Below are 11,925 nucleotides of genomic sequence, written 5' to 3' on the forward strand. Positions count from 1 at the left end.
GTGATTATATGAGCGCTCTCACACATAAACCGATAACCGAACTGACATCGGCCGTTGGCATCCGTCAGTGATGATAAATTCTAACATGTTTGTTTTTCTCGTCCGATGTCAGGTGAAAAGTACCAAAATGGACTGCGAAAAATTAACTTATTGGGTGCAAAACCAAAAAATTACCTATAAAATCACATGTTTAGAGTATTACTACAAACACAGATTATATGTTCTTTATTTCATTCTGGTATAAAAAAAATTAATTTTTCTGTTTCTTGAAATACTGTATGTGTGTACATACGTATGTACGTATGTGTGTATAAGTGTGCAATTTATGTAGCGCCCGAAGTAAAGTCTTATCTCTGAAGATCTGTTTAAGTATGGAATATTCAATTCAGTTTGCGTCAAAGCGAGATTATTTTCTACTAAAGATGAATTATCAAACATTTCGTAAGCGCAACTACAAACTGTGTTTACAAGGATGGCAGTTTTAAATTAGCGTTGCAGCAGATAAGACAAGTGGAAATAATTTAGTGATTATAAGCATTTAAATACATATATATATTTATACCTTAATACACATACCTACAGAAAGCCACAATTTTATTTTTATTTCGATTGAAATGTTCGGTGTGCATAATATTTTTTCTCATCGACGAGTGATTAGTACGATTAATTTAAAATCGGTCTTTCTGATATTGAACATTTGCGACTGGGCATTAATATCTGCTATAAGTACGTCGTTTATCTATTAATTTATAAAATGTAACAAGTTGTAATTACAGATTTCCTTACTTTGAAGTCTGGCAAGCTAAGTGATTTGCAACTCTTTTAATAATAATAATAGATTGGCGCTTACACATATGTTAGTGTTTGGTCGAGCTTCTCCTCCGACTTGTGGCGTGCGCCTTGATGTTGTCACACAAAGCGGAGGGACCTACAGTTTTACGCCGACTCCGAACGGCGATTGTATTTTAATGAGAAGCTGTTTTTCATGGCAGAAATATACCCGGAGGTTTGCCATTGCCTGCCGAGGGACAACCGCTGTTAAGAAAAAACCCATTTTCTATATTTTTTTGGGATATTGCTATGACCAGGGCTTGAACCCAGGTGTTGATGAGTGAAAGCGCGCACTGCTTACCACTACACCACAGCGGCCGACTCTTTTAATACAACAAAAACAGTAAAGTTCAAAACACTTTTCATTAAAATGTGAACCCTTCCCAAAAGTCTTCGCGAACAGTATAGCGAACAGAAGGTGACGCATTCCGTAAACCGCTACTTTGGTTTTGCCGATTTTTACAGCTGTCGATATATAGTAAACAACGCCTCAAAAAATTTAAATGCAGTGAAATTCACTATACTTTCAATAAAATCACCGTTTTTCACATTTCCGTTATTAATTTTGATTACAAATCAAATATTTTCACAATTAAAAGCAATTAAAACACGTTTCCAATCGAAAAATGTAATATTAAGATAAGTGGCTAATCTCATATTCTCTTTTAACCTCTTATTTGGCTTAGCTACTTTGAACCCACAAATGTCATCGCCGTCGGGAGTGCGCAATCTTGTATTCTATCTAGGTAGTGGCCTGCACGAATATTACTACGTTTACACGTAAGCTATTAGCAAATAAAAATAATGTGGAAATACCAAACTCACTGTATATTCGACGGTGAAACATTCTTTTTCAACATTACCGTATTATAAAATGGCAATGATATGACCACTTTTGGGAATGATATGCCGTGCATTGTCTTCATTATAAAAAGCGAATAAGATTAACATAGAAAATGAAAATAAACCTAAGAATGGCAACGTCTTGCGCTTATTTGCAAATAATACCACTAATCAATACTAAGGTTTTTGCGTGACATAGTTATTTGCAAATAAAGAATTAACTCAGCGTTTATGCGGCGAAGGTTACCATTTTGCTATTTGAAAGCAATACGTGAGTATAAACTTAGTATATGTTAGTATCGTCCGAGTACGTTATTAACTAGTACTTCTGACAATTACAACGAAGCGAAAGTAGCGTAGTTACCCGGCATCAAGTATGATAGAAAGAAATATTACGCTCTTTTTGGTTTGAGTTTGACAGCCAGCTGCAGTGATGTGACGTTATAAGCGAAACGAAAATGTACCACAAAGAGCAAAAAATTGACATTTAAGTGAGAAAAGGTGATAATTAAAAAAAAAAAATGTGTTCAGTGATGAGTTTTTTTTTAACTATTTTTCAGACCATCCTTATTGAACCACTATTTTTCCATACCATTTGCTGTGGCTTTGGCAAAAAAGTTGATTAGTTCCTGCCGGCAATTAATTCCTTTCAACCACAGAATAAATTTGTAATTTGTAAATACAATTCACAAAATTTTAACTAAGTTTTTATTATATAATAATTCCTTTTAGTTATTCAGTAATACAGATATCACGGTGCGTCTGAACCAAGATTATATGAAAGGTTGCCGGACATTGGACAATCTTGCAAATTTTAAAAGTATATTGTTCCAAGTTTCTAAAAACATTTATAAAAAATTTAAATCATACATACATGGCTTTTTCAGAAATATGACTTGGAAAATTGTTATTCCATTTTTTTTAAGACAGAGGTTGAGGTCTTATTTGTACCGTAGGTAGGGAGCAGAAGCCTTCATCCTAAAAGCGGGAGAAAATCTTGGATCAACACATCAGAAAACACGGAACAACCACTGAATAAGAACCAATTTGCGTATTAACCAGGCAAATCCACTGAGACTGCCATTCATAGCCTTAAGAGGAAAATTGAAAAGGTTCTGGAGTCTAAGAAAATAGCCTGTGGACTGTGGTTATAGACGAACTCCCCTTCCTACTGAACGATCACGGCTTTGAAACACAAGGCTATGCAGTGGGGATGTTAATTTTTCGGCTTTTTCCGATCCCGGGATTTTCGGGATGGCGTTGTCACAATCCCGGGATCCCGGGATTAGTCCCTGGATTTAGATATTCATTACTGTTCAACAACTTGAATCGAAAAAATTGCTTCTATATTGTTTGAGAAGCTCTCCTACGATGAAATAAATAATAAATAATTGGGTTTGAAACCCACTTTTTTATTCAAAGTGAAGTTTTTAATTTTTCTCTCTGATCGCAGGATTTATTTTGAAGGACTTTGTAATTTCAAAGATATAATTAATTCCAAAAATTATTAAAAACTTCAATTCAGTGTAGAATAAAAATGTGGGTAACAAATGCAATAAAAAATTTCATTAGAATTCAAAAAATTCAAATTTTTTGGATTCACAGGGACGAATAAGTAAGTTTTAGGCAGACAAAGTTAGAAGAACGAAATTAGAGGATTTTATCGAGTCTATATAAGCCCTTAACATATAATTTGTTCAAAAACAAATATTGCGAAATTTCAAGGATAAAATTTTAAAATGACATTTTCAATATTTACCAGCCCTTCTGCATTAGAAACTTGAATCTGTTTAAATTCTACAGGATTTCCTAATTAATTTTATACCCATACTTCTTCTCTAAGCATATTTCTCTGAAATTTTAAAATCATTTTTGAATTACAGACATCAGAGTGAAAAACTAAAAATGCAATTTTACTATATTTAGCCCATGGTTTCGCGAATATATTGATAACTGTGTTTAAAATTTACTATCGCTCAGTGTTAAGTGTATAATGAGCTAGACATTTATAAAGAAAGTATTAATTATTAAATAAAAAAAGAAATATGGCCAAGACTGGTCAAGAAAAGGAGTTTCTATTATTGCCATCAGTGCAAGTTTCAAACCCGAAAATCCCTGGGTTTTCGATACCTTAAAAAGTCCGGGAACCCGGGATCCCGGGATTAACATTCCTACTATGCAGACGATCCGGTGATCTGCGTAACAGGGCTGCATGGAGAAACGATCTCCAACCACATGCAACAAGAAATGCGCATTACATAAAAATGGTGTCGTACCAAAAGATTATCCATTAATCCTACCAAAACTACTCTGGTTCCGTTTACCCGGAGAAAAATTTTATACATGGAGTAATGTAATCTGGGCAGCACTAGAATATGTCTCTCAAATGAAGCAAAATATCTGGGTGTGAGGCTGGATCACACACTCACATTTGGATGCAACCGCCAATAAGGCGATAAGAGCCTTCTTAGCTGGTTCGCGACTTTTTGTGATAATTTCGCGACTCTCCCGCAAAGTAACCGTCTGGCCATTTAATACGGTTGTGACGCTGATAGTCACCTACGCATCCTTGGTGTGGTGGACTAAAGCGACACAAAGAACTGCTATTACAAAACAAAGCAAATTGCACCGAATGGTGTGCATTGGCATAACAGGTGCTACTGATGCACTCAGTTCTTTTGTGGAAATACCACCCTTCCCAATCTTAAGGGAGGCCACCTTTTCGGTACTGAGAACCTTAGCTACTTCCGAATTTAAAACAGGATATGATGTTAGGATCAAAACTTTAAGTTGGGAAAACTGAAACTGAATGGGCAGCTACCCCACCATTTTCCAAAGGGGACATTCGTACGATAGAGGTATGTAGCAGAGAATGTCTAAGAAGAGGTACAACTTCTAAAACATGTGCATTATGTCGGACGGGCTACCTTGCTAGCGCTGATTCAACACAACAACATCAAAACTTGTTGACGACTGCATCAGCACCCTAAATGCTCTTGGAATCAAGAACAGAGCATTAATGGCTGTTTGCAGGGGCATGAGGGCCACGATGGCAATGAACAGGGGACCCGCCTAGCAAAACACGGATCTACCACAATATTCCATGTCCCGAAATCCTTTTGTGGGTTCACCAAAGCACACTCAAATGGGATCATAAACAAGTGGGTGGACAAATCATTCCATAGGAGTGAAGGTCCAGGGTAAAGACAAGCTAAGCGGTTCATCTCTCCATTACAAGAAGCTTCAGGGAAGACCTTCGAACTCTCACTGGGTACCTCACGGGACATTGCTCACCTCTGTAAAATTAATCTTTCAGACACGAGCATCTGTTGTTTCTATGAGATGGACGAAGAAACGCGAGCACACATCCTTAGTGAATGTTTGATAATAATACCCAATTGTTTATTTAACCATTTTTCTATAGTAACATTTTTTTATGGGTCCCCCATTGGATTTTATGTGTGTATTAAAATAATAATTGGTTATTATTATCGGTAGTCTCCTGAAGAGAAACAGAGTTTTCCGATAAAAAGTATTGATTTTTAAGAATACTATACTATTTCGACGAGAAATCGTTTTCCTCCACCTTAGGCGACCTTAAAATATTTTTTTTTTGAGAATAAAAAAAGGGTGTGAGAGCATCAAAACTTCGACTATACTTTTTTTTTAACCAGCCTAATGTATATCCAACATAATGTAAAAATGAAATTCTAAAATTAAAAGAAATTGAAATAAAAAGTTTTAAGACGCTTTTCTCGGAAGCCCTGTATGTATGATTTTCATTTTTGAATTTTTAGAAACTAATGTCCGGCTACCTTTCATTTAATCTTGGTTCAGACGTACGGTTATATATATATGTGCAATAAAATGTTTAATATTTTGGTCTAAATTTTTTCCGCTTAGGCAACTTCTGTTTGCTCTTGGTAACATATTTATTAGGGTGGGCCGAGAATCCGCCCAAAAAGCGGGTACATTTATTTAATTGACTCTTCTAAAATTTCTCAAACAAAATAACAAATATGGTTTGTTTTATAATTTTAATAGAATGTACGCAATTTTGTTTATCATTTGTATGGGATTTTGACACTTATTCTTTGTCTGCTATTCGTAAGGTTTCGTTCATGATATCACAGTCAGTGTTGCCGCGACGTCATGAAAAAATGTATCGTAAAAACAAAAAAAATTGGCCAAATGTATAAAATTTTTTTTTTATAAGTATCTAAGTATCAAGTTAGGAAATATTGTTCAAAAAGTGCTTTTTGATTTTATACCACTGCTTTTTATTATTTTCAATAACCGAAAAATCATGTAATTAACATTCATACACATACATACATGTGGATGTTCGTGAAAGAAAATGTCTGACATATAATCACAATCTATCATAATAGAGATTATTGTTTTTAATCTTGTATAAAGAGGAACAAAAATATTATGTATAGATTTCAAAGAAACTTGAATACATTTACGGTAATTATCAAATTATGTGATACACTCCACGTTAAACTCGTTGTAAATTATGTTAAAAAGCTCAAACTAAATTCAGTCTGGACTTAATTTTGACTATGAATACGCCCTATTATGTTCTCAACAGTATATAAAAAAAGTCTATTTTTATTTCCATATTGGATCAATTTTAAATCTGAAAATACACGCTCTGCAGTCGCAGAGCTATGTACGAGGCTAGTAAAGTATATTAAAAATGAATGCTCAGCTCATTATACATATGTAGTTCGTTTAAAGCATTATTCATTAAGCTTATTAGACCCAGAGGCGTAACAATAGGGTGACATTGCTGGCAAATGCCACGGGCCTTCGATCCGAGAGGGCCTCGGCCCAAGAGAACGCGAGCCCAGAAATAACCTAACAATTTTGACAACACTAACAGCGAAAAACATTAATTAAACTAGCTCTAACTGGCACTTACCTATTGATCGTTAATTAATGTTTCCTCTCAGAGTTAAAAGATAAGGGCTCATTAAATTTAAACATGGCCCTAGGGGCGGCTTGTTTTTGTGGCATCGCTCACTTTTTCGTACGCTTTGAAATCAAATATTAAAAAAGTATTTATATCATTTTACGCACACTACCTCAACCGTCGCAGTGGCCCAGTGAGTAGAGCACTGGCAAGCCATTCGAGAAATCCGAGTTCGAGTCCTAGTGCAAAACATTTTTTTCGCTTGTTTACTCACTATTATTTTTCTTGTTAAATTTTTAGAATTATATATTATAAAATTTTTTGCTCTTTTAATTTAATTTTCTTTTGATTTGTAGATTTTATTGTTTTTAAATGGAAACTTATTTTTTAATTTAATTTAATTTTCAGAAACTGTTTGCAAAAAGAAAAAAATTTTCTATTCCGGCAACTATCTTGTTTCGAATGACTTATTGAAGGATCTGCTTTGCGTTATTCCATTTATCTTTTAGCAATAACTTTTCTAAAAACTAAACGAAACAAATTAATACAATAAAACTAAAAATATAAGTAAAAAAGAAAAAAAATGCAGTTTATAAATATTAAATGAAATTAAAAAACATTTATTTTTTAAACAATAAAAGTTGAAAATTAAAAGAAAAACAAAATAGTTTAAAAAAGAAAAGGATTTTTTTTTAATCTTTACTGAGGAACACCTTAAATAATCATTAAACTACTCTCAGTGCAGCTGTAAGTACCTAAAATCAATTAAAGTGAAACACAACTAAAGGCCATATGGCCAACATTTTTGTCGTTAACGTTACAGTCGCGCGAATATTTCTGTTTATCTATATATAAATACGCCACAAGAAAATTTTGCAATCCTCTTTATGAAGGCACTGTTCGCTCGATTTTAATGAAACATACACCGATATAAAAGATATAACTTCCTCTAATCCAGAAATGTTAATCCCGATACATAGGGGGCCTGGCATCTGACATATAGACTAAAATGTGGAAACCACTATATCTCTAAAACCAATTATGCTGGGGAACTGAAACTTGGCACAGATGCATAGATTGCAAATACCCTACTAACGGTGAAAAATGGTAAGTACCGGGAAAGTGGGCGTATCACTTCCCATACAAACTGAAATTATCATATCGCTTATCTCTGGAACCACCTATGCTAACGTCCTGAAATTGGACACAGCAACATATGTTGGAAATACCGTACTTACGGCCAAATATGGAAGATTTTGTATAGGGGGGCGTGGCACCGCTCATACAAACTGAAATTCTCATATCGCTTATCTCTGGAACCGCTTCTGCTGACGTCCTGAAATTTGGCACAGCGACATATGTTGTCAATAACGAACTTACGGCGAAGAGTGGTACATTTTTGAAAGGGGGGCGTGGCACCGCCCATGTAAACTGAAATACTCATATCGCTTATCTCTGGAACCGCTTATGCTAACGTCCCGAAAATTGACACAGCAACATATGTTGTCATTACCGTACTTTCGGCAAAGAGTGGTAGATTTTGGATAGGGGGCGTGGCACCGCCCATACAAACTGAAATTTTCATATTGCCTATCTCTGGAACCGCTTCTGCTGACGTCCTGAAATTTGGCACAGCAACATATGATGTCAATACCGAACTTACAGCGAAGAGTGGTAGATTTTGGATAGGGGGCGTGGCACCGCCCATGTAAACTGAAATTATCATATCGCTTATCTCTGGAACCGCTTATGCTAATGTCCCGAAAATTGACACAGCAACATATGTTATCAACACCGTACTTTCGGCGGTTTTTGTGGATTGTTTTTACTTTATCTTTTTCGTATGATGATGGGTTTGGCGACCTTTTTAATTCTTAATTGTTAATTGACCTCGAGCCGGCAGAATTAACAATTCTTTATCTTTTCTTTTATCAAAAATTTTATATTAACACCATCTGCTTTAGTTACAACGTGAGGACCCTGATATATATTTTCATGTTTAATTCCGGGTTCTTTTTGTACTAGAACGAGATCGTTTTCTTTAATATGTACTGCGCGAGAATGTCTATCATATAAATCCTTGTTGCGGATTTTATGTTTGTTAATTAATTCTTTGGCTATTGCATGTGATTTTTGTATCCGGTACTTAACCTCTTTTGCATAATTCTCAACATTATAAATGGGATCAATTTTTTCCTTTTTCAATTCTTGCGGTAAAGTGGGTGTTTTTCCGAAAGCTAGTTCGAATGGAGCAAATTTGTTGTCAAAAACAGAATTTAGAGTAGTATTATGCAAAAAGGTGAAATACTTAAGATAAGTGTCCCAGTCTGAAATGGTCTCATTTAAGTATGCACGTAAGTATTCATTGAAAACGCAATGGTTTCCCTCAATAGTGCCCACTGTTTCGTGATGGTGTGCTGTCGAAAAGTTAATGATCAATCTTTAGGAGTTTTGTGCGTTCCGAAAATATATCATTTTTATATTCAGTTCCTAAATCTGATCTGATTGAATTCATTATGCCGTATACTAGTATGTGACTTTCCAAAATAGCAGAGGCGATCGTTTTGGCACTTTTATCTGGAACAGCAACGGTTACCAGATACTTTGTCAGATCACAAATCATAGTAACAGCGAACTTGTTACCGCTTGTTGATTCTGGCAGAGGAGCTATTGTATTAATTATCACTATACACTAGACACTACCGAAGACGATATAAAGCTTTATGTCTCATCAAAAATTTCAAATGTCGACTTAAGCATCAGAAAATTTAATTTTAAATATGAAAGAAATATTGCTTCATTTAAAATTGACGTAAATTTAGATAATTTTAATGCGCTGCTTAGTAGTTCTTTTTGGCCCCCCCGGAGCTTTCGTTCGTGAATTCGAATATAGGCCCAAAAAAGGAAATAACTTAGCTAATATTCCCCGTCATAACGCTGAATCAAAAAACTAACTATTAAATCTGCTTTAAGTATTTATTACCTAAATGTAAGAGGGTTAAATACTAAATTAACGAACTTATACCTTAAAAGGCCTTAAATGTAATTATAATATTTTTATTTTACTGAAACTTGGCTGAAACCTCACATTTTCAACTCAGAGATTCTTCCAAATAATTATCATATCTATAGACAAGATAGGGAGGACAGAATAGGCGGTGGCGTACTCTTCGCTGTAGACTCTTCAAAACCATATGTACCACGGGTACTTGACACAGTTTTTTTTCTACATAAATATACTTAGCTATTTTTTTGTAGAGTCGTAAGCATTTTAATATTTCCGCTTCAGTTTTTTTATTTCCTTATTACGGCACCCTGTAGTGTCTACTAAACGCAGCTCAAAAACGAACTTCCTTCAAGCCGTCATTCTCATCATATGATTACCGATAATGTTTATCGATAAATAGGATGACCAGATGGGCCTTAGGACTAATATCCGGGCTGAATGCTCTTTCTTTTCCTGAAAACCGCCGAGCCATGTGGATGGAGTGATAAAAAACGAAGAAAATAAGTGTAATTTTATATATATTCGAAAGCTAGTTCGTTTAAAAGCTTTATAAGGAGTGAAGAATATTTATTTTATGGAACAGTTCCATGGACTGCAGTTTTTCGGCCATTTTTGATTACATTTGGTAAGAAATCATAGTATTTAGGCAAAGTAGTAGCCAGTGTTAAATAGGTTCTCCTTTTAGATTACAATAAACATCGCCTTTCTGTACTGAAATCCGTATTTGCCGTGAAGTGGACCGACGAGTCCACGGTACAAAGTGCCAGCTTTTACACAACCATCCACTTAACGTGGAACCGTACCTACATACTTGCAGCAATCCACCGTCATCAATTGTGGCTACTCCCACAACCCGCAGTAGTTTCCATAGGCACAACCGTGCCCGCAGTAACCCATTTTATAGCCCGATGGCGGATAGGGGTGTTTTTATATAGATCTGAAATATATTTGCATGTACAGTGTACATGTATATAACTTCGTGAATTAACCTAAATCTGAAAGGATAGTTAGTTAACTTACTTACTTAATAACTAGTTAATTTACGAACGATTTGAACTTAAAATGTATTATTTACTTTTTTTTAAATCTCCTGAATACTTACCTCTAATTATTTCCTACCTTTTAGTTTAATTCCTCTGACATAATTTCATTGAAATTCGAATACATTTATTCCAATTCTTTTTGCTTTCACTTTCATATATTTAAGATTACTTGTAGTTCATATGTACATACATAACATCATGCTAAGTACCTATGTATGTACATAATTAAGCTATTTACATCAATACCATGTGGTGAGCACACAAAACTAACCTTATTTGACAATGTCATAGTATTTCTACTTTTTATTATTACCTTCCTTTTATTAGCTCGGGATGTAACTATGTAATATTGATGCACCTAAAAGATGCAGCGATTTCTATTCTCAAGTTACATACCTGATGACAGTACGAATGGGAGGTTTTAGTTTTTTTAACTATAATTTTATTACTACTTTTCTTTGTTGGCTCTCACTCTGCAGCGAATAATTTGGACTACTTAAAGTTATTAGTAAGTGAGAGATTAACTTAACTTTAATTTGTAAACTCTTAATTTTTGTTTTTGTGTTTTTGTATTCATGCGCATTACACTTGCGGTTATAAAATTAGTACCCTTTCGAAGAACACAAACAAATTTTTTTTTGGTATTTTTCTGAAATTAAAATAATTTTTTTTCATATACTTACATATATGCATATATAGTACATATATGCATGTAAGCACTACGCACACAGCAAGGAAGGCCTTCTTCGCTTCGTGGGACTGCGTTGCCGACAAAAGAAAAATGTAAGTGAAGTTTACTCTTTCTTTTTATATTCAAGCAACTAATTTTTATAAGATAGTGAATATGCATATGTTATATATATACAGGTGTATGTACGTGTGGGTTGGTTAGGCTTGTTCGGTTCTAACTTTTCTGGAGGATCTGTATGCGCATATGTATCAATACTAAAGGGTACATACTTACATACATATATGAGTTAGTTCTCCTTTTGGTTTTAAATTTTGTTGTAAATATAAATATTTATATGAACCTGCAAATAAACAGACATGCTTACACGCGTACACTTGTGAGTTTATTTTTATTTTTTTTGCCTTGTATTTTCTTTTACTTTTTAATTTTTTTTTGTACCATATATGCGCACTCTTAAGCATACAAAACTACATACGCGTTTACAAATATAAGGTAAAGTTTTTTTTTTGTTTTTTTGTCGATTTGCGAACTCTTTATTCCGATTGATCATTTTAAGCGAAGTTGAATATTTTCTTTTTGCAAGTTTAGAGCA

At 34.4% G+C, this 11,925-nt stretch overlaps 1 protein-coding gene across 1 annotated transcript in view; it reads left to right on the top strand.

Annotated features, from left to right (window-relative positions):
- Positions 1–235: 235 nt before the first annotated feature.
- LOC118749675 (peroxidase) overlaps positions 236–11,925 on the top strand; it is a gene marked incomplete at its 3' end in the record, with an annotated part of 645,092 nt that continues 633,402 nt past the window's right edge. The window contains 1 exon segment of the mRNA XM_036484477.1: positions 236–726. Coding sequence (XP_036340370.1) covers positions 615–726 — 112 coding nt within the window.

Source organism: Rhagoletis pomonella, unplaced genomic scaffold, assembly GCF_013731165.1.
Source record: "Rhagoletis pomonella isolate Grant_MI unplaced genomic scaffold, Rhpom_1.0 Rhpom_scaffold_00001, whole genome shotgun sequence".
Taxonomy (NCBI): Eukaryota; Metazoa; Arthropoda; class Insecta; order Diptera; family Tephritidae; genus Rhagoletis; species Rhagoletis pomonella.